The sequence below is a fragment of the Xiphophorus maculatus genome, chromosome 24, assembly GCF_002775205.1.
Source record: "Xiphophorus maculatus strain JP 163 A chromosome 24, X_maculatus-5.0-male, whole genome shotgun sequence".
NCBI classification, from domain to species: domain Eukaryota; kingdom Metazoa; phylum Chordata; class Actinopteri; order Cyprinodontiformes; family Poeciliidae; genus Xiphophorus; species Xiphophorus maculatus.
Genome location: NC_036466.1, coordinates 3,081,320 through 3,104,329, shown reverse-complemented (window position 1 = coordinate 3,104,329; position 23,010 = coordinate 3,081,320). Strand labels below are relative to the sequence as shown.

General features: G+C 41.4%; 1 protein-coding gene and 1 long non-coding RNA gene across 5 annotated transcripts; one reads left to right on the top strand and one right to left on the bottom strand.

The window, feature by feature from the left end:
- The first annotated feature begins 4,590 nt into the window (after positions 1–4,590).
- Positions 4,591–15,418, top strand: LOC102232199 (calcitonin gene-related peptide type 1 receptor). Of its 4 annotated transcripts, none has more exons than XM_023329312.1 (13): positions 4,614–4,846; positions 7,239–7,307; positions 8,573–8,717; positions 8,846–8,962; positions 9,594–9,703; positions 9,785–9,879; positions 9,961–10,075; positions 10,169–10,322; positions 10,402–10,462; positions 10,543–10,609; positions 11,233–11,451; positions 11,557–11,598; positions 14,117–15,418. In XM_023329312.1, the coding sequence occupies exons 2-13, from the start codon at positions 7,254–7,256 to the stop codon at positions 14,321–14,323; spliced, it is 1,386 nt and encodes a 461-aa protein (XP_023185080.1). In that variant the 5' UTR covers positions 4,614–4,846; positions 7,239–7,253; the 3' UTR covers positions 14,324–15,418. The 4 variants fall into 4 exon arrangements, with proteins under 4 accessions (XP_023185078.1, XP_023185079.1, XP_023185080.1 ...); XM_023329313.1 differs by having other exon boundaries at positions 4,616–4,846; positions 7,239–7,304; XM_023329310.1 differs by having other exon boundaries at positions 4,591–4,846; positions 9,961–10,322.
- On the bottom strand, positions 7,261–14,091 carry LOC111607580. Its single transcript, XR_002752354.1, has 4 exons — positions 13,378–14,091; positions 13,100–13,148; positions 12,012–12,648; positions 7,261–7,347 (listed from the first exon to the last, which is right to left on the bottom strand). It is a non-coding gene; the product is annotated as an uncharacterized LOC111607580 (long non-coding RNA).
- Positions 15,419–23,010: the final 7,592 nt, after the last annotated feature.

The following is a 23,010-nucleotide window of genomic DNA, read 5'->3' as shown; positions in this document are numbered from 1 at the left end:
CAGTCATCCGGGAGGGACTCAGAGTAGAGCCGCTGCTCCTTCACATCCAGAGGAGCCAGTTGAGGTGGCTCGGGCATCTGGTCAGGATGCCTCCTGGACGCCTCCCTGGTGAGGTGCTCCCGGCACGTCCCACCGGGAGGAGGCCTCGGGGAAGACCCAGGACACGCTGGAGGGACTATGTCTCTCGGCTGGCCTGGAAACGCCTCGGGATTCCCCCGGAAGAGCTAGAAGAAGTGGCTGGGGAGAGGGAAGTCTGGGCCTCCCTTCTGAAGCTGCTGCCCCCGCGACCCGACCCTGGATAAGCGGAAGAAGATAGATGGATGGATAAATTGCTCCTTCGAAGCCGGAGTCCGATACGCCTGCGGTTTCCAACGGGAGAGACGGACATCAGAAGACCGTGGCCACGGCAGGCCCCTAGGAGTCTCACATCTTTTCCAGGACTGTGTCTCCGACCCGCCTGCTGGAAACCAGCTGCTGACGGGACGTCCGTGAAGGGGGGACAAGTGAGTAGCGTTTAAATTAAAAAGTGAGCGAACGATTGAGGGTCTTTGGGGTGTAAAACCCCAATGAATCCTAGGCACTGATAGGTAACAGAAGGACGGCGGAGTCCGCGTAAACTGAAAAACCCGTAATACCAAGTGTGTGTGTGAGTGTGAGAGTACTTGGAGGAATTTAAATACCACTAGGTATTTGTCCTCATACCAAACGGCAGGAGTGCAAACGGTGAACCTCTGGTGGATGCATGTAGGCAAGAATTTCCCACCTGAAAAGGTTGAAGAGGGAATTACCACAACAGGGGATTGATCACCATCCTGCTAAGACTTTATCCAGTCTTTTAGAGTCCACCCTATGTGTTTTTAAGACTGGAACGAAATTGACTAATTTGCTCAAAATGGGAAAAGGGAATAGCAAATTAACACCGAAAAATAAACTCCAGTGTAAGGACTGGAAGTTTATGGAAAGACAAAACCCTAACTCAATAAAGAATTTAAATAAATTGATAGAAAAATATTACTTTCAGGGCCAATTAAACACTCAAAAAAACTGACTGAGTTATAGGATGAAGTATGACAGAAAACAAAAATCAAATCAAAAAAATATGAGTAGTGAAGGAATGGGCGAGTTAGAAAAGTGGATGGAGGAGCTAGAAAGAGAGAAGAAGGCAATCAGAAAAGTTAGGATAAAACAGGAGAGCAAGAAGAGTGAAGCAGATCAGGCAGCAGAGCAGGGAGGAGCTCAGGTAGGAGTTATAAGAAAAAAGCAACGTCAAATTTATTTATATAGCACTTTAAAAACAGGCATAAAACTGCACCAAAGTGCTGCACAAGAATGACAATAACACAAATGAATAAAAACAGAGTATCAAAGCACTAGTTCAATTAAATGCCAAGGAATAAAAATGAGTTTTAAGAAGCGATTTAAAATGATCCAGGCTGTGGGCAGATCTAATTTGGAAAAGTAGATTGTTCCATAGAAGAGGAGCAACAACAGAAAAAGCCCCATCTCCTTTCCTCTTAAGCAACCAAATACAGAAAGAAAATAACAAGAAGATTTTGAAGGTACAGAGTATAGATAAATAAATAAATGATTTAGTAAACAAAATGAAAAAAAATGAATTATCTAAAAGCTGGAAAGAAAAGTAGGTGAGAGGAAGTTCATGCAAGGAGGGAGTGAGGATTGTTTTGTGGTCTGTCTGACAGTAGAGAAGTCATGATCATCGCATAAGGCAAGATTTTGATGTAGTTTTAGTTTTCTAAATTCAGAGAACAGTTTTCTCTTTAGAGTGGCTTGTTTAAGTAAGCAAATGATTTATGAGGAATGAAATAATATGGGAAGTTTTAAACGTTTCACAACTGCAAAGAAAATAATAATTTGGTGTTGTGATGCCTTGAGTGGACATCCAGAGAGGTTGACCAGCAAGTGTTAAGGTGCCAACCTGGACATTATCCAGCTGAATACCTCAATTTAGGCTTTGATGAGAGGGGGGGGGGGGGGGGGGGGGGGGTATCTTTACTTTTCCTACACACACTCGCACACATAATGCAACGTGATTGGATTTGGGGAGAAGGGCGTGATTAATTTGCCATACAGAGGAACCTGGAATGGAGTAGTGGAACGGAGTGGCAATGTAATCACAATGCACTGTAAGCTATGTAATGTGTTTTGAGGCAGTTGACCAAAATCCCGGACGATTTTTAGGTCTGAAAAGTAGGACATGTCCGGGAAAAAGAGGACGTCTGGTCACCCTACCACCGAGGTAACGTCTTATGAAATGGTTATAATCCTCCTGTTTCAGTAACTATAGCTTGGTCACTAGGCACTACTGTATTGTGAAATCTTGACCATAAATGAACTTTGTTTGGCATTGTTTCAGTTCCACACGTGGTGTATTTAGCTGAGGCCTAATGTTGACTGTAGCAGGCTACCTAGACTCCTCTGTTCAAGGGGGACAGAAGCCATAGCGATAGCAATTTAGACTAAATTTAACGAATACAGGAAAGGCATGCAAGTTCAAAACCAGGTTTACAGAGATGCCAATAAGCTGCATTTCCCTCCCAATTCTTTTTTTCTTTTGCATAATGACCAGTTGTGTGCACCACCTACTGACTGTAGCATTGACTGATTCACTGATTTGTGAAGTAGAGTAATCGTAACAGCTCTTTTTCTTCATGTTGGCCGCATTTTCTGGACTATTTATTTTTCTCATTTTCAGCACTGACCTTACTTGAAGGGAAAACTTGAGGCTTACAAAAACTTTGTATTTTCTGTCCTGGAGGGTTTACTAAGAAGCTGGTTCAGTTGTAAAGCAGGTTAAGTTAACCTTGTGCTATAGGTAAAGCACCTAATTTTCTTAACTAAATGATGCCTGCAGGTTTAATTTTGCCTGCACTTGGTTGGGTACATTATTTTAAGTGTATTTGACAAGTTTACCAAAATATAAAAAATGTCATTCAAACTGCATTTGCCTTGTTTTACTTTTTACTTGTACTTTTCATTACATTACTTGAGTACATCCATTTTTACAGTAATTTCCATACTTAAGTACAAGAAGTTTCAGATACTTTAAGACTTTAACTCAAGTAACATTTCAGTCAGTGACTTGGACTTTTACCAAAGTCATATTTTGGAGAGGTACTTATACTTTTACTTGACTCTGAGATTTCAGTACTTTATACAACACTGCCAAAAAGAGACATTTTCTCTGAAAAGCTAATTTTAAAATCAACTGTAACGGCTGTTACAGTGGTTCTAATTCTCGGTATCTGTAAAATATGCTTTAAGGGGATATAAAAGCCACTCAAGCTGCTTAAATTCTGAAGGAACAGATTTTTACGTTTTGACCAACCTGCTGATGCATTTAACAAATACATTAGATTTTTTAATCCTGTTTATACAGTTGAACATTAAGTTCATCCGAGGAACTGAGATCTTTTCGATGGCCAGAGCGACAAACAGCGTGATGGTGAGCTTAATGGCCGCGTAGAGCGACGCGGTGAAAAACGCGCTGCTGGCAGTGATGGCGTTCCCCAGCAGAGCGTAGGCGGCGAGCGTCGCCAAAACCGTCACCTCGCTACTGGCGAAGGAGGAAACCGTGTCGAGTCCTCGCAGGTAGGAGGAGCTCTTCAAAAGCTGCCACGTTTCTTTCCTGGAAATATTGGACACAACGCCAGGAGTGAAGGCTCAAAAACTCAGCTGGTAGATATTACGAGTTAAAGCTAAATGGACTGAATCAATAACAGTCTGACAGGCTTTCATGAAAGCCTGTAGTGATTCTACAGGCTTCGGGTTTCAGCACATCAGGATCAATTTCTGCACATTTCCAAATAAAATCGCTGCTTTAAAGCACTGATCCAAGCAGAGATTTGGTCTCCTTCCCTGCAGCGTTCAAGAAAACCGAGCCTCCCGTCTAAAACAGATCAGATCAGGTCAGTAGAGAGAGCACTTTTAATGATATAAAACTTACTGACTCAGGACTTTATTATGAGGGAATGTTTTGGTCACCAAACATCTACAAGAGATTTTTTTCCCCCTCATTTGCTCAGGAGAAAGACTAATTCTAGTTCCCTGAAAAAAAGGTCTAATCTGATAAGTTATCACTTCAATAAGTTTTAATATCCTAATGAATGTAAAAGAACAAAATATATTTCTTTTCAAGTTTTCTCAAACCATCAAACCTGGTTGAGATTCCTGATCATAAAAGGAAACTCAATTCTCAGGAGTAAAATCAACACATCAACTCATTAACATGAAAGAGTGAAATACCAGCTCCACTTGAGTCCACTGAATTAAATGGAACCATTAACTAAACTTTTTTAAAACTACATATTTAGGATCATATTACATTGCTTCAAGCTTCAATCTGCTACAAACATTTTCTCTATTTCAGTTCAATTAGAAAGCGTTGTAGTGTAGGTCATTCCTGCTTTTCCTATTTCGTCCAATCTGAAGAAAATACAAAGTATAAAAATAAACACTTGAGGAAAATAGCTTTATTTCCAAACTGCTGTCTTTATTTCCTGGGCCGTTTGTTTTGGGGTGAGAAATTACAACGTGTTGATTTGGAACATACAAACCTACAAACCATACTACCCACCAAACCTGAACTGGAGGAGGTGGAGAGAATGAATGTTCTGCCTCCTAGGACGGCCCTCTGATGTCACACGCGGCTTCGGTAGGTTGTGAGGGGCTCGGCTCGGTTCAGTGAACCTCTGCTGCGCCGCGCACACGCTGGACCGCCGAGGCCGAGTAAAAAAACAATAATAATAATTACATTAAAAGGTATTTCTCTCCAAATTAAGGATTACTCTTTGCTCTGGCAAGACTTTCTCCTTTCTCTTCTGCCAAGGTAAGACGATCCTTTAAACAAACAGCTAGTTCATTCTGTTTTCTAAGCTGAACTGATACATGTGAAAAGGAGGGAGATGAAAGTTTTATTGTTCCAGCTGTTTTCTGGTAACCCGTGCTTCTTCTTTTTTTTTTTTTTTTTTTGTCACACTTAACAAGCAAAACGTGAGTTATTGTTGAAGAGACCGGCTTCGACATTTCGCCGAGGGTCATTTTGTGTCTACAACAAAACTATTTCCGTGACATAAAGTAGAGTATGCAACAAGCAAAGTGGATTTGGAGGATGACTTTATGAGTTTCATGGAGTTGGATCTTCATATTCATTCATGAGGAATCAAGTGTTTCACATTGTTTTCCTGTTCAACAACTTGCATAGATTCCTGTTTGGTTAGGGCTTATCTATAACAACATCGTTGTAATGTCATTTGTTGTCCTTTCTTGTGGTTTTACATGTTATGAAAAATGTAGCGCTTTATGTTATGGAAACACGGTTGAAGTTCTAGAAAAAACGAGATTTTTCAGAAGGTGGGATGCTTAATAATTAGTCAGGTGATGAAATGAATCCATAGCTTGCATCTTGACACAAAATTCAATGTCTGAGGTCAAAACAGGGAAAATCCCATTTCATATACAGATGGATTCCACCTGCATGGACACACATTTCACCCTTTTTAAGTTGGATATCCTGATTTATTCCTCTCCATAATTTTTTGTCCCACGTTAAATTTTGGGGGGAAAAAATTAAACACAAAAACAAAACTGTTCTTTTCTCCCATTTTTTGGGGGGTGTGGGGGAGTTCATTCAATTTGCACCATTATGCCTCCTTTAACAACATAGAACATTATAAAACATGCTCATTTCTTTGAATATACAAACTTAATCTCAGATATTTCATCAGTTCTGAGCTCGTTAAGGAAAGCACCACTTAGTGCATAATTAGCTGCTGCTGGCTCACTCCGTGTTTACATCGACTCCTCTCTAATCTTTGTGTCTGCAGATTTGGGACAAACAATAGGAACAGAACCTTCCTTCTGTCCAAGTATTTCAGTAAACGCTTTGTCGGTCGTTCTCGGACGAATCCTCCCGAAACTGATCTGCGCAAACTTACATCGTTCTTTGGCGATATCGCGGGGACGATGGAAGCAAAGAGAAAATGAAGCCACGCGGCTCCGCTCTCTGTGACCGGATGCCTGTGCAGAGACAAGTTCACGTTTTTGAATGAAGTGAGCAGAGCTCCGCTTGGGTTGCCAGGTTTAGGGGCTTGACTTTTCTTGGGGTTGCTAGGTAAAATAAATTGCCACGACAATTTAGTTTACTTTTTGAAGAGGGTGATTTTGCAGAGACCAGCAGAACGGCTGGCTGTTTAAAAATGATTCTACAAACAGGAGATACTCTTATCTCCATGCAAATGATTAATTTTGCATAATAGTGGGCCTCTAACTAACTAACTAAGCTCAGAAAAGTCAACCAATCCACAAAATATTCTTTTTAGCCCAAAAAACTACTCATCAACTATATCTAATTCCCAGAAACATTTTCCACAGTATTCTACAAACAATACTAATACATTATTTCACACAACTGTGAGTAAAACCTAACTTGTGCATCCCAGTTCTCCACCAGGATTTCATGGAAAAATACCGTAGCCATGGCCTTAAAGAAGGAATAGTTACATCAGCGGTGCATCCTTCTTTAATTACGCCTCACCCGGTGTTTAACACATGTAGACGAGTTTCCCTCACGCTACAGCGTGAAACCCTGCCGATATGAAATAATAAAACTATTTAATGAACCTGCGTGGCTGTCTGACGTCTGCTTTATGACGGCTTCCCAGACGGTTTTCTGTTTACGACGTCCGCCGTAGTCGACGGTGCTCCCCTTACGTTTTACACGCTCGGTGTTTTGACTAAACTTGCTCAGCAGGCATAACGCTCCGCGCGGGAAGGAAGTGGAGGGGAACGGAGGAAGCAAAGGTTAAATCCGTGACCCCGACATCCAGAACAAAACAAAACAGTCCACAGCTCCTTTTACATATTTAAAGTAAACGCGGCTCCGCTTGCTATGTTTACGTGATTCCTGATGAAGATACATTTGATCTGTTGTGATTTCCAGCAGCTGGACAATACAGACGTAGAAAATATACAACACCGTTATTCGTGTTGGCACAAATGGAGCTTGTGCTCCATTTGGATCGAGCCAGCAGCTGCTCAGGAAGAACTTTTATTTGCAAACTCCAGGGACAAACTATTTGCTAAAGTGTGGACATTTTTATCTGTTCCTCTAGATCCACTAAAAATAACCCCAAAAGAAGCTAGGTGGTGGGGAAACCTAATTTTATAATAGCTGTATCGGTTTGGAGTGGTAAATCACTTTTCTTTTTCTCTTTCCTCAGAGGATCGGAGCGCAGATGGATCTGAGCCGCATCGTGTTGCTGCTGGCGCTCCTCTCCTTCGACGAGGTAGTCGCATTTTATCGTTTCCCAAGAAACGTCGAAAAGTGATCTGGTGAAAAAAAAAAAAAAAAAATTCTTGTATAATACTAATTCTACAACAATAAGAGAAAAATGAATCAGATTTTTGATTCTTTTTCTAAATAGTATGCATTATTTATCTAAAATCTTTTCATCTAAACAACTAAACGCTTCAATTACTTTAGTCAGATCCTGTTGAAACGGAAAATGTCCTGCAACCCGCATTTCTTCAAATGCAAAGACAACTGTTAAATGTTTCATGAGACCTTCGTGCTAAAACGGTGTCTTAGGTCAGAGGCTTCTGCATATTTGCTGTAATACAGACTGCTACGATAACATTTCCTGCCTGCCATCGCCATCTACATCAACTCTGAGAAAATGTTTTATTAATATTATGCAAGCTTAGAGGACAAACGCTGCGACAATCATGTCTGAACATCTCAAGTTTTTTGTAAGAGGTACAGACTAGCTTCACGTCTCTACCTCGTATCACTAGTGTTTTAGATTCTTCTGAAATTTGCTTTGAATGTGAAAAACGGTAAATGCAAGAATCTTCACTTCACGTTTTTCTATTTCGTTACAGCGGTACGGGGGACTCCTGTGGGTTAGGGACCACGGCCGCGTGCTGAATATGACGATACTTGATTTAGCAGAAAGGATCAAGATCTGCATCGATAACAGAAACTTTACTTGTTTTGGCCACAACATTTTTGTACCCAAAATTAGGTCGTTAAGATTCCTAAACATAATCGATTATATCTATAAAAAGTCATTAAACAACTCAAGTAACATCAATTTAGGGCACTGGTTCCCAAAGATGTTCTGGCCCCCCCTATGGATTACAATAAACCCCCCCCAAAAAAAATTTTCTACTGCTCTACATGGTTCAACCAGACAGAAACCTAAACACATATTTTGTTTTCTAACTCCACTGAAGTTTATTTCACACTTCAGGTTGCAACAAAACACACTACAAACCATCTTTACAGTGAAACACTTTTGTGTAACTTTTTTTTTTTTTTACCTTTTCTTTCATCCATAGAGCTTCTTACTGGGGTCGGGGGTCGCACCTCACACTTTGGGAACCACTGATCTAGGGATGCACAAGTTCGGCCTCTATTCTGAATGCATTTTATTTACATTTTGTTTTTAGGAGTCATAGGTTTTCTGAACTGCCGAGTTCAAAGTGAAAAGATTAGGTTGTGTGGCGTTATCCAGACATTTTGTTGTAACGTATCCGTTTCCTTTAATCGTAGCTGCCGGTTGAGGCGACGACCGACGACGACAGAGGCAACGGGACTCACGTGAGCCTCCAGTGGCTGCGCCAGCGGATCGCCGTGTCCCAGTTCCGGTGCTTCCAAAGGATTACGAGAGGATCTGATCGCAAAATTAACAGTAATGGTGAGGGATGGAAACGCTGCGCTTGAGAAGGCGTCGTGTTTAAAAAGCCTCTTCATTAAGGGACGACTTTCTAAAGGAACGCACTCGTACATTATTGTGAAAAATGTTCCTTTTTTTTTTTTAATCAGGCACAGCAATAAATCACTGCAATGCTACATGGGATGGATGGCTGTGCTGGGGAGACACTGAACCTGGAGCGACAGAGCAAAACTGTCCAGACTACTTTGATGATTTTGACACACGAGGTGAATTTCTCTGGTCCTGTAGGAAACGCACATTTTCAGATTGAGAGAAAGTTATGAAAAATTAAGAATAATGCGAGACTAATCGATTAGTGAACGGCTTCAACACTGTTAATTTCTTCTTCTGCATGTGCGTGCTGCCTGCCTTGTTTTTGTGTTGTAAAATGTCAAAAGTTGCCAGGAAATTCAATCGTACGAAATTTAGCAGTATGACATGTACAGTACTTGCCAATAACGACAAACACAACTATGCTCAAGAGTCTCAAAATAAAAATCCTAACTACTACTTTGTTACATCCTAATTAAGTATTCTACTATTGGCTTGGACTTATGCCAATAGTAGAAGCTACACATGATCCAGTATTTATACAGGAAACATTTCTTGAAGTTCCTGTATTTACAAAAAAGACTCCAAAAAATACAAAACAATTATACAATCTAAACCCTATTCATCTTCCAATCTTTCAATTACACATAATTATCGATTGGTATTTTACATTGTCCTGCAAACTTTTTACATTTCTTAACTCGTAAACAAGACGGGCCGCTGGATGAGAGGGGTCAACCTTTCTTGGGTAAAACTTGTCGTACGCCGTCAACGAGTGAAAAAGTTGTGTAATATTTTTATGCGCAGCAATAGCAGTAAAAGTCTGCACAGAGACCGGCGAGTGGGCGCGACATCCGGATAGCAACAGAACGTGGACGGACTACACCAGCTGCAAACCCGACAAAACAAACTGGACGGTAGGAAACGCACACGCAAGCACTCGCGCGCAGACAGTGAGCTGAGTATGGCTACGTTAATGTGACCCCACGTTCTTTCAGCTTACGGCAATGATCCACTTCTACTTGATCTTGATCGGTCATGGACTGTCGCTCGTATCGCTCCTCGTTTCCTTAGGAATCTTCTTCTATTTCAAGTAAGTTGCCTTAAATCGGGAGTAAACTCATTATTCGCTCATGATAAAATGTCCCTAAATTCTCCTTTCTGGTTTCCTCAGAACTTTGAGCTGCGAGAGGATAACTCTTCACAAAAATCTTTTCCTTTCCTTTGTCTTAAACTCAGTGATTACTCTGACATGGTTCTGCATAAATAAGGATTCGCTGAGCAGCCAGGTCAGACGGATTTCTGCCTTGCAATCAAACGAAAACGTGGTTGTTCATCGAGCGCGCGGCGGTAATGGAGTTTCTGGGTCTCTTTCTGAACAGGGCAGCTGCAAGATTCTCGCGTTCATTCACATGTACATCATGAGCTGCAACTACTTCTGGATGCTGTGCGAGGGCATTTATCTACACACTCTGATTGTCGTGGCGGTGTTCGCCGAGAAGCAGCATCTCATGTGGTATTATCTTCTCGGATGGGGTTAGTAAAGGAGAGCTTTGCTTAAAAACAAAAACAAAGAAATAAAACTGCATGGTGCTAAAGTTCAAACGTTCCACAGGTTTCCCCCTTGTGCCGGCTGTTATATATTCAATAGCACGCACCTGCTACTACGACGACAAGTGAGTTTTCAAGATTTGCGCCGACGCATAAAGTATTAGATGTCGAGTGTTTTGTTAACGTCTGTACCGTGTGTTTGCAGATGCTGGGTCAGTTCGGCTACGTCCCTGCTGTACATTATCCACGCTCCCATCTGCGCGGCGTTAGTGGTGAGAGTTTTTATTGGATAAGCCAAAAGAAGAGGTTTTGTTTTTTCTTTTCCCTTAAAGCTGATTTTTTTTTCTTTTAGCATTTTCCTTCTGATGTGTAAAAAGCTTTAAAGATGCGATATGTAACGTTTATAAAGCATATGTTTTTTGAGATATTTCTTAAACGTGTCACTATGTCATGATGTAGCAAAACAAGCTACTCAAAGAGCTCTGCCTGTATTCATACAGCTACTGTAATAACTGTGGTAATGCAAAGAGCTCCAGTAACTTATTTCAACATATATCTGTACAAACAAGAGTGGGCACTTGCATTATTATGCCTTTTTAAAAAAATTTTTTTTTATAAATCCCTCAAAACCACTATATTGGGATCAATCGCCCAGGCCCTTGTAGGTTCAAAAAAATGTTTTAACCATTACTAATAAGCACCTTAATTTAAAAAGTGCATTTTGTGTTTACTGGACTAATATTTAACTTAGATGTGACAAACATAACACAAGCAGGAAATCATAAAACACACCACTCTACTATTGTGATAGTCTAACATGGCAGGTATTTGAAGCTGAACTACGTCTCTATATTGATGTATTTCTAATGTCGTCTCTGAATTTCCTTATTGACAGGTGAATTTCTTCTTCCTTCTCAACATCATTCGGGTCATCATCACCAAACTGCGCGTCACGCATCAGGCTGAATCCAGCCTGTACATGAGGGCGGTGAGGGCCACCCTCATCCTCATCCCCCTGCTGGGCATCCAGTACGTCCTGCTGGCGTACCAACCCCACAGCCACTGGATCTCGGAGATTTACTTATACATCATGAACATCCTCATGCATTACCAGGTCGGCGCCGACAGAACACGCTAGATTGTTTTACGTTTTGTTTCATAAAGTATGACTTGATGTCATCTAGTATTATTTTAATCTCGTCTTTCTATTGACATTTAGGGTCTCTTGGTTTCTACGATATTCTGCTTCTTCAACGGGGAGGTGAGTAGTGACCTTAACTCCAAAACATACTCTCTATTTTATATTTTTGGGTTTTTTTCAGTTTAGGCGCTACAATTAATTCAGTTCTAATTAAACCCAACCAAATCCACTCTGTAACACTTAAAATCTTAAAGAGCCTACTTTTATTAGGCAGCTTTAAAGTCCGGCTGAAATAAGGAGTTTCGTAATCATTTCTGACGCTTTTGCCTACACTCCCAATTATTTGTATTGTATTCATTTCTCTAACTGCTAGTCTGTTTTTCTTCATTTGAACTTTGTTGGGGACATTTTCTATTACAAGTCACTGTCAATTGAAAGTGTCTTTGTGACTGCATGCTAGCTCTCTCACACACAAACACACACACACACAGCCCTAGCTCCGACATACCTTGTACATTTCAGCTGCCTCTTACCTTCTGCCTCAGTAGCTGATCTGGCCTCGTGTCTCTCTCCTTAGTCCTTCTCCCGCAATGAATCCTCCTCCATATCTAATTCTTCTCATTTCTCCCGTCGTCCACCTGCTAGCAATCGGAAACGCATCGGTAGGTGTGGCACATTTTGCAGGCTTTTTAGTACTTGTTTTCTTCCTTGCGCTTTTGTGGTTTATCCATTTCCACTCGCTTCTCCTCAACTCTGGTCAGCTCAGCTGGCAAAAATTCTATGACAGGAAGAGACGGGCTGTGAGATCTTTTTGGATTAGTCCGATGTTAGAAGCAAACAATGGCCAGTCCAGGAAAATTTTTAATGGCATGCTTTTTTTTTTGGTTAAATCATGACCACCCCTGACCAGACGTCCATTAGAGGTGCAGCAGTGGCTTTGCGTGAGACTTTTCCATTCCAATAAATGGAAATGTTTGCGTGGGGTTGAGATCATTCGGGTTTTTTTCTGGGAATGGCAAGATCATTTGCTGATGTCAAAATCGTGGCGCAGGGAAGCATCGCCGTTTGAGGATTCTCGTCGCTTTGGTTGGTGGGGAGTGGACTCTGTCAAGCTGAGGATTCTGGATCACACACACACCCGTGACACCACTGACTAAAAGTTGGACAAGACTGAGAAAACAAAATGAAAATAAAATTACAAACCACAAACCTAAATATTTACTCATATTTATTTATTGACATTAAATAAACCCCCCAAAGGGTGCATCTTTTGGGTGCACCCTGTTAACCCCCGTTGTAAACCAAGACAGAAAAACAGACATTCAACTTAGTATTTCTATTAATCCATAAATTAGCTTTCGGTATATTTGACAACGACTTACTCATATTTGCCATAAAACCTTTGCAGCAATTTCACTGTATTATCAATCCAATTTTTGTACCTTGCACAATTATTTTTACCAAAAACAACATGATAAACATTAAATTTGACCCAACACTCAATTAAAGTATGCATTTGAACAATTGAAATTATTCAGACAAATGCTAACAGACAAATTCAACAACAATGTGCTAAACAAAATTAAAACCTAAGCAAAAGACATACAATATGCTCACCGACCTCAATGCGACACGATGGGGACAACGGTACGGTGGCTCTCAGTCAAAACCTGTGGGGTATTAGATAACATAACAAGGCATCTTGTTAGGCTTTAACCACAGTCATGTGACATTTAACAGTGGATAATGTAAACATATACTATATTTTAGAAATGACCTTCACTTGAAAGCAGAACGACATAAACTTTCAGGGAACCAATAGCAATTGAGAGCTAGCGAGGCTAGCTAGCTCCAACAGTGATCTTTAAAGTCGGCAAAAAACTCAACCTTCAAACTCACTTGAACCAATTGCAGCTCGGAAGTCGGCTGATAAACAGCAAAACTGTCGACACGACGATTTGTTACAAGTTTATGTCCAGTACCTTTTCCGTCTTAAACTGCAAAAATTCTCACGCTAAACAGTTTAGCCGCTTCTTCTTCTTCTTCTTCTTCTTGAGTTTCATTGGTGATTGGAAAAAGACGGTAGGTTTGCACTACCGCCACCAAGCGGTAAGGATTGTGGATAGCATGACAAAAGAAAAAGAGAAAAACAAAAACTTGCAGTGTTTTAAAAAAACCCAAAAACAAATATCATCTGCTTTCTGAATAATAACAGTACTATCAGCAAATGCCCAACGCCATTAACTTAGTAGATTTGTCCACAATCACTAATTCCAAAACCAAAATCGTTTCAATTTTGTTTAGTTTACTCTATTGCTGGTTTGAGTGAATTATACTAATAAATATAGGTAGCCAGTACAATCTGAAGAAGTAATAATTCGGCAGATAAAAGCAGAAATGATGACTTCTGTAAAAAGGATGTGATGGAAGAGGGATCTCTGCTTTGAAACAGAAAATATATTTTTACTGGTTAGAAATGTGGTGAACATAATGTGCCATACAGTAAAACCTTTTCCATGAAAACTTGCTTTGCCGTTTTTTTTTTTTAAAAACATGTGTCACAATTTAAGTTTGCTTGTTTTGTGCCGAGTCAAACGAGAGGAACTGTAAACGGCGTGCGCTCTTTCCCCCCCTCCAGGTCCAGACTGTCCTCAGGAGACAGTGGAATCTTCTGCGGATGCAGTCTGCCGGCACGTTTGCCAACCCCGAGTTCTTCCGTTCGGCGTACTACGTGGCGTCGTCGCTCACCGAAGTCCATCGCTGCTACAGCATCGAGAGCCACACCGAGCACATGAACGGCAAGAGCTACTCTGACATATTCAGATCGGAAGGCCCTTACGTGTAAGAAACGAGGTTCGACTGAATCTTTTATGAACGGACATGCAAAAAAACAACAACAACAAAACAAAAAAAAGGTTAAGAGAGCAGTTTGGATTCTCTTCTTTACATATTTCACCAGACTTGACTTTGCAGTACCAACTCTTAGTGTTGCAAACATTGAGGCAAAACAGGACCAAGGAACAGTGATTGTTTTCACTCTACTGTGTCCTATTTATGTGGGAGATTAGTGCAAAGTTGAGGTAAATGTCAAAACAAAGAAAATGGCAACCGAGTGGATTTTCTCATGTCAATCTATGTGGCATTTCTATATGAATAATTGGACAAAGCTAAACTTAAGATGTTGCTGATTTTTTTTTTTTTTAAATGTTTCACTCCATCGGGCACTGTTTGCATTTCATGCATTTGATTTGGTTTAATTTTATTTTCATTCATGTATGCAATTCTAAATGCTGGAGAAACGACAGAAGCACACTGTATTGCAGTGTGTTTGAACAACGCCTGATTGAAACTGTTTCGAGGAAACTCTTTGAGGCACAATCTGTCACATAAACTGTTTTTCTGCTTTCAACCCGGGATGCTCGTAGTCTGTATTTTGGAGTGGCCTCGGCAGTCAAAACTGGGAACGCTAAAGCTTATTGGTTTTGGTTCCGACTCCAAATCTCTCGAGAGTTTGCCGATTGTTCTACTGTGAGACGAATGACTACTGTTAGCAACGCAGTGAATTTCTCTTCATATATTACAAGAGAGTTTTGTATGGTTAAAATTCTCCAACGAAGCTTAGACCCTAAAACAGCGGTAACTGATAATTCACTGAATGTGCGCATAGTCGAAAATAAGCCCAGCTATAACAGGTGACGTAATGTTAGAATGTCCTTTATTCATGTTTTGACTCTTTCTCAATGTCTTCCTGTGAAAATACCTTCTTTTTTTTGTCACAAAACACTAAAATTGTTATATTTCCGTATTTAATCAAGCTCACCTTGTTTAGTCAGGTCATGTTGTTAAAGCAACCGTTTTTATCTAATAGTATTTAAACTACCAAGAGATTTTGTTCCTACTGAAGTAATAATACTGTAAATAAAGACTTGTTGATTTAAAACCATGTTGACTTTCTTTTTGCAGCTCCCCCAGCCCCTCTTTCTCTTACCCCCATTTTCTTTCCTAAAGAACAAAAAAAGAACAAATCACTTTGTTGCCTTTCCCACATATCTAATTGAGGGAGGAATTTCCTCGTCTGACCTCAGAAAATATTTCTCGCTCTAATGAATATTGTTTCCAGACAAAGCAGGGCGGGTTACCGTCTGTTCCGTGTCCAGAAGGCATGCGAGTGCAAACGGGTACAATTAGGAAGTCCCGCAGGAAAAGTCCTCCATCTATACTTTTGTGCCATCGTTTGTCGAGTTCGATCCGTAGAGAGGCTGGTACAACTCTGGATCTTTCTCTTCCGAGACACGGCCTGATCGAAAGCACATGTGCAGCTGTAAGGCTTTCTATATACATGCCTTTCAATTCCAGATAGGACTCTGGTTTCTGTGATTGTTGGAAACAACAACTATGAAACCGTCATGCTCTTTTTTTGTTGTTGTTGTTTTGTTTTGTTTCCCCTTGCAGCTGCACGACAGATGGTTTGGTATCCCGTAAAATTGAACGGCAAATATTCCCCGTTTTATTGGGGGAGGAAGCAGAAAAGTGGAGATTCAAAAATTGGAAAGATCCGGGCTGTACTTCGCATTTTGCTGTTTATCAATCACAACCCTGTCTGATGATGGAAATCGGAGCTGTGGATGCATTGCAGGCTTCCTGTTTCTAAGAATACCATCACCATTGAACTCTTGATCCATCCATTCTTGTGTACTGGTAGCAGACACTTCCTCAGGTCCGTGGCTAAAGCTTGTTTACTGCCTTCACTTCCCTCACTTCCACCGGGGCCTGAATGGTTTCACTGGAGCTCTCGCTCCCCCGGCGGCTTTCCAGAAGCCCGGTTGGTAGAAATTCGGCGAATTTCTCAAGGACGTTTCCACAGGACGCGAGAGAATAAAGCCAGAGAAGAGAACTGCAGACGGAGCAAAAACGACGCCAAAATAAGCTCCGTTTGTAGCAGCTGCGCTACAGCTGATGGATTCATCTCAAACAATTGAGTTAGATTTTAAGTAAACTTCAGTTGTTATAAAAATGCTGCACATCTCAAATATGACTTCAAAGAAATTTGACTTTGTCATTTCACGCCTTGAAATTGGGCCTCTGTTTCTTTAAAAACTTGTGCTCTTTCTGAAGCTCCGCCTTCAGGAAGTCATCACAACTTGGCTCCTCTATAAACCTTTTCAGAAAGCTTTCTTTTTACCAGCGTCACACAGAGAAGTAGCTCCGATACTGAGCTCAGCAGATGTTCCATGTGTTTGCTAATTGCTGCTGGCTAGTCTGAAGGAGCTGAGTGGGGGAATCGCACAGGTGGAGTGTTCAAATGCAGCTCGAAGACGGCACTGCGTCGTGCAAATGCCCAGACCACAGGAATGAAACATGAATGAAAGACTCGAGGAAGCGCTCCAGGTAAAAACATGATGTAAAGCTCGAAAAGGTCGATTCAAAAGATTTGGTGTGTGAATATTTCAGCATGGAGCATCTTGACTTGGCAAAATCTGTCCACTCTGTCAGATTGCAAAGATGTTCACAGCTTTCTTCAAAGATTTGGGCTTCAATTTGGCTAAAACTGTAACCTTCTTCTGGTGGAGATCTTCTTTTATTGACTTTCTCCAAAGCCCCTTTCCCAGCTGAATAAAGACAGTAAGCAAACCAAAAACTCCCCAAGTCTGTCTCATTAAAAGTCATTTAGGTATGAAATAACTTGTGGGTTTTCCCATTAGGGTGTAAGACAGTCATCCAGCTACATTTGCAAGTTGATTTCAGCTTTATTATTAAATATCCTCCTGCCTCTAATTTGCCCCACAAAACACTTGAGTATTTATATAATATACTCAAAACTCTGACCGGCTCTATAAATTTCATATAAAACAAATGCCAAAAATCATAATTTGTTTGCTCTACACTTCTTTTCTGCTGATGTCAATTTCAATTCCAAGGTGAACCTCAGACAAAACGTCATCCCCATCTGTACAGTTGGACTTTTCCGTTCTAAAGAAGGAAACTCCCACTTTCCGACTGGCCATCGTTGGAAAAACGAACGTCAGATACGCAAGATGCGATGGACCTTATCTTCCTTTGGTGGCTGAGATGGTATGCTAGGAATGCATGTTCTTCGACGGAAGCTACGTAATGTAACTTTTGTATTGCAAATGTCAGACTTGTGGAAAAACAGACAATTTAAGGATTTTCATTTTCAGGGAAGATGTGACACAAGTCGGAGACAACTGTTTTCAGTAATTCCAGTTCATTAGAACCTTTCTGGTAAATACAATATTTTACATATTTTATCCACACATCTGCCTCACAGCACACTCGGGGCTTCTTGTGTATGGGGATCTCTCACTCTTGAGAACAATGGAATGAGCTTGAGGGTGTGGAGGAGGCAGCAACTGTTCGGGCTTAGCAATGTGGCCTGGCCGCATGGATGGTGTGACCAGGCCAGGGTGGGTCTGAGGGAAAGTCTGCTGCTCACTACACAGTCCACAAAGAAGTCATAATTTATGTGAGTGGCTGGTGATGTCAACGCTTGGTTGTCGACTGTGGCGGTTTCCGAAAGAGCGTCGTGATCCAACGTGGGAATATGTCACACGGAGGCGTCACATCCAAAGGGGTAGAAGGAAGGACTTTTAGATAAAACAATCACATACATGTTCAAATATGTTTACAGAAATGATGCAGACTTTCTAAGGACCATGCTTTCCTTTGAACATCTATTGCATTTTCACTCAGTTTTGGGCCAGGCTCTTAGCATTTTCAGAGGAGCCGAGCAAAAAACTATTACCGACTTGGATTTTTGACACTTTGACAGCCTATTAGAAAGACAATTTGTTAACATTTCTGTGGCAGAGTACAAAAGTTCCATCCATCCATCTTTCTTATGCTTATTCGGGGGCAGGTCGCAGGGTGATAGCCAAACTAGGGAGGTCCAGACTTCTTTCTCCCCAGCTACTTGGGTCAGCTCCTCTGGGGGAATCCCAAGGCATTCCCAGGCCAGCCAAAAAACATAGTCCCTCCAATGTGTTCTGGGTTTTCCTCTGGTTTTCCTGGTGGGAGCTGCCACCAGGAGGGAGGCGTCCAGGAAGCATAGTAACTAGATATCCGAGCCAACTCAGCTGACTCCTCTCAACATGGAGAGTCGAGAGTCCTCTGAGTCCCTTTCAGATGACCGAAAGGACTCAGGGAAAGTCCAGACGTTGGAAAGTGGAAAAGCTGGAGAAATTAGCTTTTCTCCGTAGACTTTCTGGTCCAGACACCCTACGGAGAAAACTAATTTCGGTTGCTTGTAGTCGCAATCTCGTTTCTTTGGTCATGACCCAAAGACCGTGACCATAGAGAATAGAATAGAATAGAATAGAATTCAACTTTATTGTCATTGCACTGTCACAAGTACAAGCAACGAGATGTAGTTTGCATCTATAGATGTACAAGACTATGTATGTATGGACTATAAGGGGTTATAGCAAGAGATATAGATATTGTGTATAAATATAAATATGGGAGCTATATGCACAGATTATACAGAATATACAAGAATGTTAGGGAATGGATTATATATAAATAATGGCAGATAAAATTTACAGGTTGTATGTGTGTGTGAAGAAAACAGTCCGTGATGTGTGTGTGTGTGAGGATAGTCCATGTGTTATTGTTGTATGAGAGGATAGGGGAGTACAGTCCTTATAGTTGATGTTTTATGTCAGGAGGCGTTCAAAAGCGTGACAGCTGGTAGGAATATAAATCAAGAGCTTCGCCTTTTGACCCAGCTCTCTTCTCACCACGACAGACCGGTACAGCGCCCAGCTTCACTGTAAATGAAGCTGCACCAATCTGCTTATCAATCTCCCGCTCCATTTTTTCTCATTCGTGAACAAGATCCAGAGATAAGTAAAACATTATCTCTAGCCCGACCCAGAGAGTCTTTACCGACTTAAGACCAAGGTCTTAGATTTGGAGGTACTGATCCTCTTCCTGCCTCTTACTCCCCAGAGGGTTCCCCAAGGAATCCACGACGGACACAATTGAACGCCTTCTTCGAGTCCAGAAAGGACATGTAGACTGGTTGAGCGAACTACCATGTAGTCTCCAGGACTCTGCTGAGGATATAGAGCTGGTCCACTGTTCCACAGCCAGGACGAAAACCACCCTGCTTTTCTTGAATCCAAGGTTTGACTATCCAACGGACTTTCAAACCCCTGGATTAACGTTACTGAGGACGCTTAAGAGTGTCCCACCCCAGTCTGCCGGTCCAGGGAAACTGCCCCTGATGTCCACACAACATTGCAGAGTTGTTGTCAGCCATCACTATCCTGAGCCATAAGGAACTCCGGGCAAAACACGAGTGCAAAAGTTACTAAAGAATAATGAGCAACCTTCAAAAATTTAAATTTTAGCACCAACGGCGTGATTCTCACAGATTAACTTGCCTTATATTTACTGATCATCTGATTTCTTAGGTCTTTCTCATCAGATATTTTCTGTTTTTACTATGTAGACATATTGAGAAATCTCCACTGTTTAATGCTTGACTGAATTAAAGAGGACATTTATCTGAACTGACTACAGAACACTACTTATCTGAGTGTTACTTCAACCTTTTCACCCTCAACTCAACCTGTACTTTAAGGTGCTGTTGCTGACAACAAAACCGGTATATACCACTCATCAAAACCATTACAAGTTTTGATGAGTGGCTTATCAACTAGTGCAGACTAGTTGCTTTACAAGCTGTTTTATTAAAGCTTATTTGTCTCAAAAAGCAGAGGGATGTCCGCCTCGCCCCTCTCTTGTTTGACATGTTTTCAGGAGGATTATTCCAAGAGTATGACGTTTGACAGACTCTTGGAATAATCCTCCTAAAACATCTTAAACAATGAGCTCTTGTTCCAATCTTAAAGAGCCCAGTTCCTTCTGAACAGGGTGGTGGGCCCGAGTCCACTTGTATGAAGCTTGCCGTTGCTCTCGTCTTCTGCACGGTCCTGCCAACAGGAACTCCCTCGCTCCTCTCCGAGTTTCCTGCAATTGTTCTCCCCGCTGCCACTCGGCTCAGACTCCTCCCAGGATCTGGGAGAAGGTGGGATGTGAAGCGGCCCATTTCCCCTTTGATCAGCTTCTGCTTTAGCAGACGCAGGAGGAGTATGTGTGAAAGGGAGAGGGGCAAAATGGTGTACATGTGTTGAAAGGCTGGGAAATTGTTTTTCTTACATCATCTCAATTGAAAAAAAAAGGAAGACACCCTATATCGACCTCATAAGAGAAAATCGTTCCTGTGAACTGAGCAGAAAGAATACACCCTTACCTTTAGCTTGGTTATTTTTATGTAGCTGCCAGAGTTCAGTTCTAGTTTGCCAGAAACAAAGAAAAGCAATGTAACAAGGTCTGGTGCTACAGAGGCTTGGCATCAACATGGGATTCAGGTTTAAGTTTTGCCCTTCTTCTTAGGTGCATCAGCGCCCCCCCACCCCGTCTCATCCTCACAATGCATCCCCACCAACCTGCGACACTAAACTTACACCCTGGCATTTAATTGAACAAGAATTACAATGTAGGTCGTGGATGCCTTTAGGTTTGCAGAGAAGCCCTTGCAGGCCATGACGGCGCTCCGTCAGGACCGTCAGTGTATAGAATATATAGAAAAGAGAGTAATTTAATACAATTTGGTAAAAGACTGCAATTCAACTAAATGTGGAAAAGGTGAAACACCGAATAAATTCCTGGAAGCACCGTCTTTTTGAGGCTGCAGTGATTCTCATTTTTAAGTCATTTCAATGTGTTGCAATGAACAGTTTGGAGGATTTTTCTAGAGGTAGAAACACCTCAAAATAGCTCAGTCAGGGGACACCTCAATGACCTTTGAGGAGAAGAAGAAGACGATCGAGACGAGCTGTTGCACTGTCCGATCCCATCGTCTGGGCAAGCTCAAAGCAGGAGACAAATATAAACAGGAAAACTTGCAGGAATGAGCCGAGTTATGGATAAGAAATCTTAACACGCTTTATCCCATTATTGGAAGAGGAAACAACCTCTGATCACTGAATCTGATCCTCGGCGCTGCTTCTCATGCCAGCGACAGCAACGTAGAGTTTGATGTTTTCTCGTGGTAGCTCTTTGTGTTCTTAAAGTGTTTTCAGAGGGGCAGCTGTGAGGGGAGGTTGCTGGGGGCAGAGGAAGGAAAAGGTGTAGCTGGGAAATCTCATCGAGGCTCCTCGGGGAACGAGAGACACCCCAGTCAGGATCTGGGCGTTGCTGCTAAATCATATCACCGTCTCCTGGAGGGAGGCCCGTTCTCCTCTCAGAAACCAACACTTTTGAATAAATGCATCCAAGACGCAGGCCTTGAATGTAACGCTCGTCACTTTTTTTGCTGTGTCAAGCTGCAAGTTAACGCCACTTCTTTCCTTTCCAGGAGTCCCAGAAGCAAGTTAAAGACCAGCACCCCCACGTGCTTATTTTTGGTAATAACAATAACAACATGTGTTGTTATATGTGTTGTCATAAAGCTGTGTTAGCTTAACTTGGCTAAAATGTGTTTACCTGCATGGAGTTCAGAGACACACGTGGATGACATCTGATGTGCATCTGAATTTGCTAATAGGAATGATCCCTTGTTTTGTTTTTGTTACTAAAAAACCATCAGTGTTTAATTTTCCAACTTGCTAGCATGCTACCCATTACATTTAGCTTGCTAGGTGTCAACCATTTTAAAAGGCTGACAAGAAGCAGGTAGGTTGGCATGTCTACTGTGTTGTGGAAGGCAAAATCACCAAGGAAAACAAGACATTTTCTGGATAAAATAATCATATTTACTTTTAGCCAGTTTTTATTTAAAAAGCGTGCATTTCATTCTGAAAAACTGTGCTCCCTGAAACGCAAGTTAGCGTTGGTAAAGTAGCATAAAACAGAAAAGCATAGTGCCAAAAAAAAACATACTTTAAAGTAAACATTCCTCTGAAGATACGCCGAACCAATTAGCTAAGTCGATTTTTGGTATAAAAAATTAAGTTAATTTTTTCATTCTCAACCACGGTCATTTTGGGGATTTATATGAAGCCCTGCTATCTTTTTTTCAGATATTATTAACAATTCATCGACTTATTAGAATAAAATTAGAGGGTGATTAAGGAAAATTTGAGAGCATGTGCAAAATAGAGCAGGAGTGGATCCAAAACACACCAGTAGATCTACTACTGTGGCTGTGGGTTCACAATTGAAAGTCCTAGGCCTAGTCAAAGTCCAGATTTTGATCCCATTGTGTGATGACTTGTTCCTTCAAGCGTCTCAAAGTTCAAAGTGTGAAGTATATCAAACTACGTAGTCCAAAAGGTGCAACTCTAGCAAGTATTAGGGTTGTTTCTCAGGTTTCCCATTATATGTGGAAGCAGGAAACAGACCCACAGAATAACAGAACCGCCAATGTACAATGCATGTTTCCCCGACATGCCTCCCAAACGAGTGTGTCCTTCACACTGCAGATGTAAAACTCTCGAAACCAGCTGCATCCAGCTGGACATTTTTACCTGCTTAATGTTCCACGAACGAAAATAGAAACGGCAG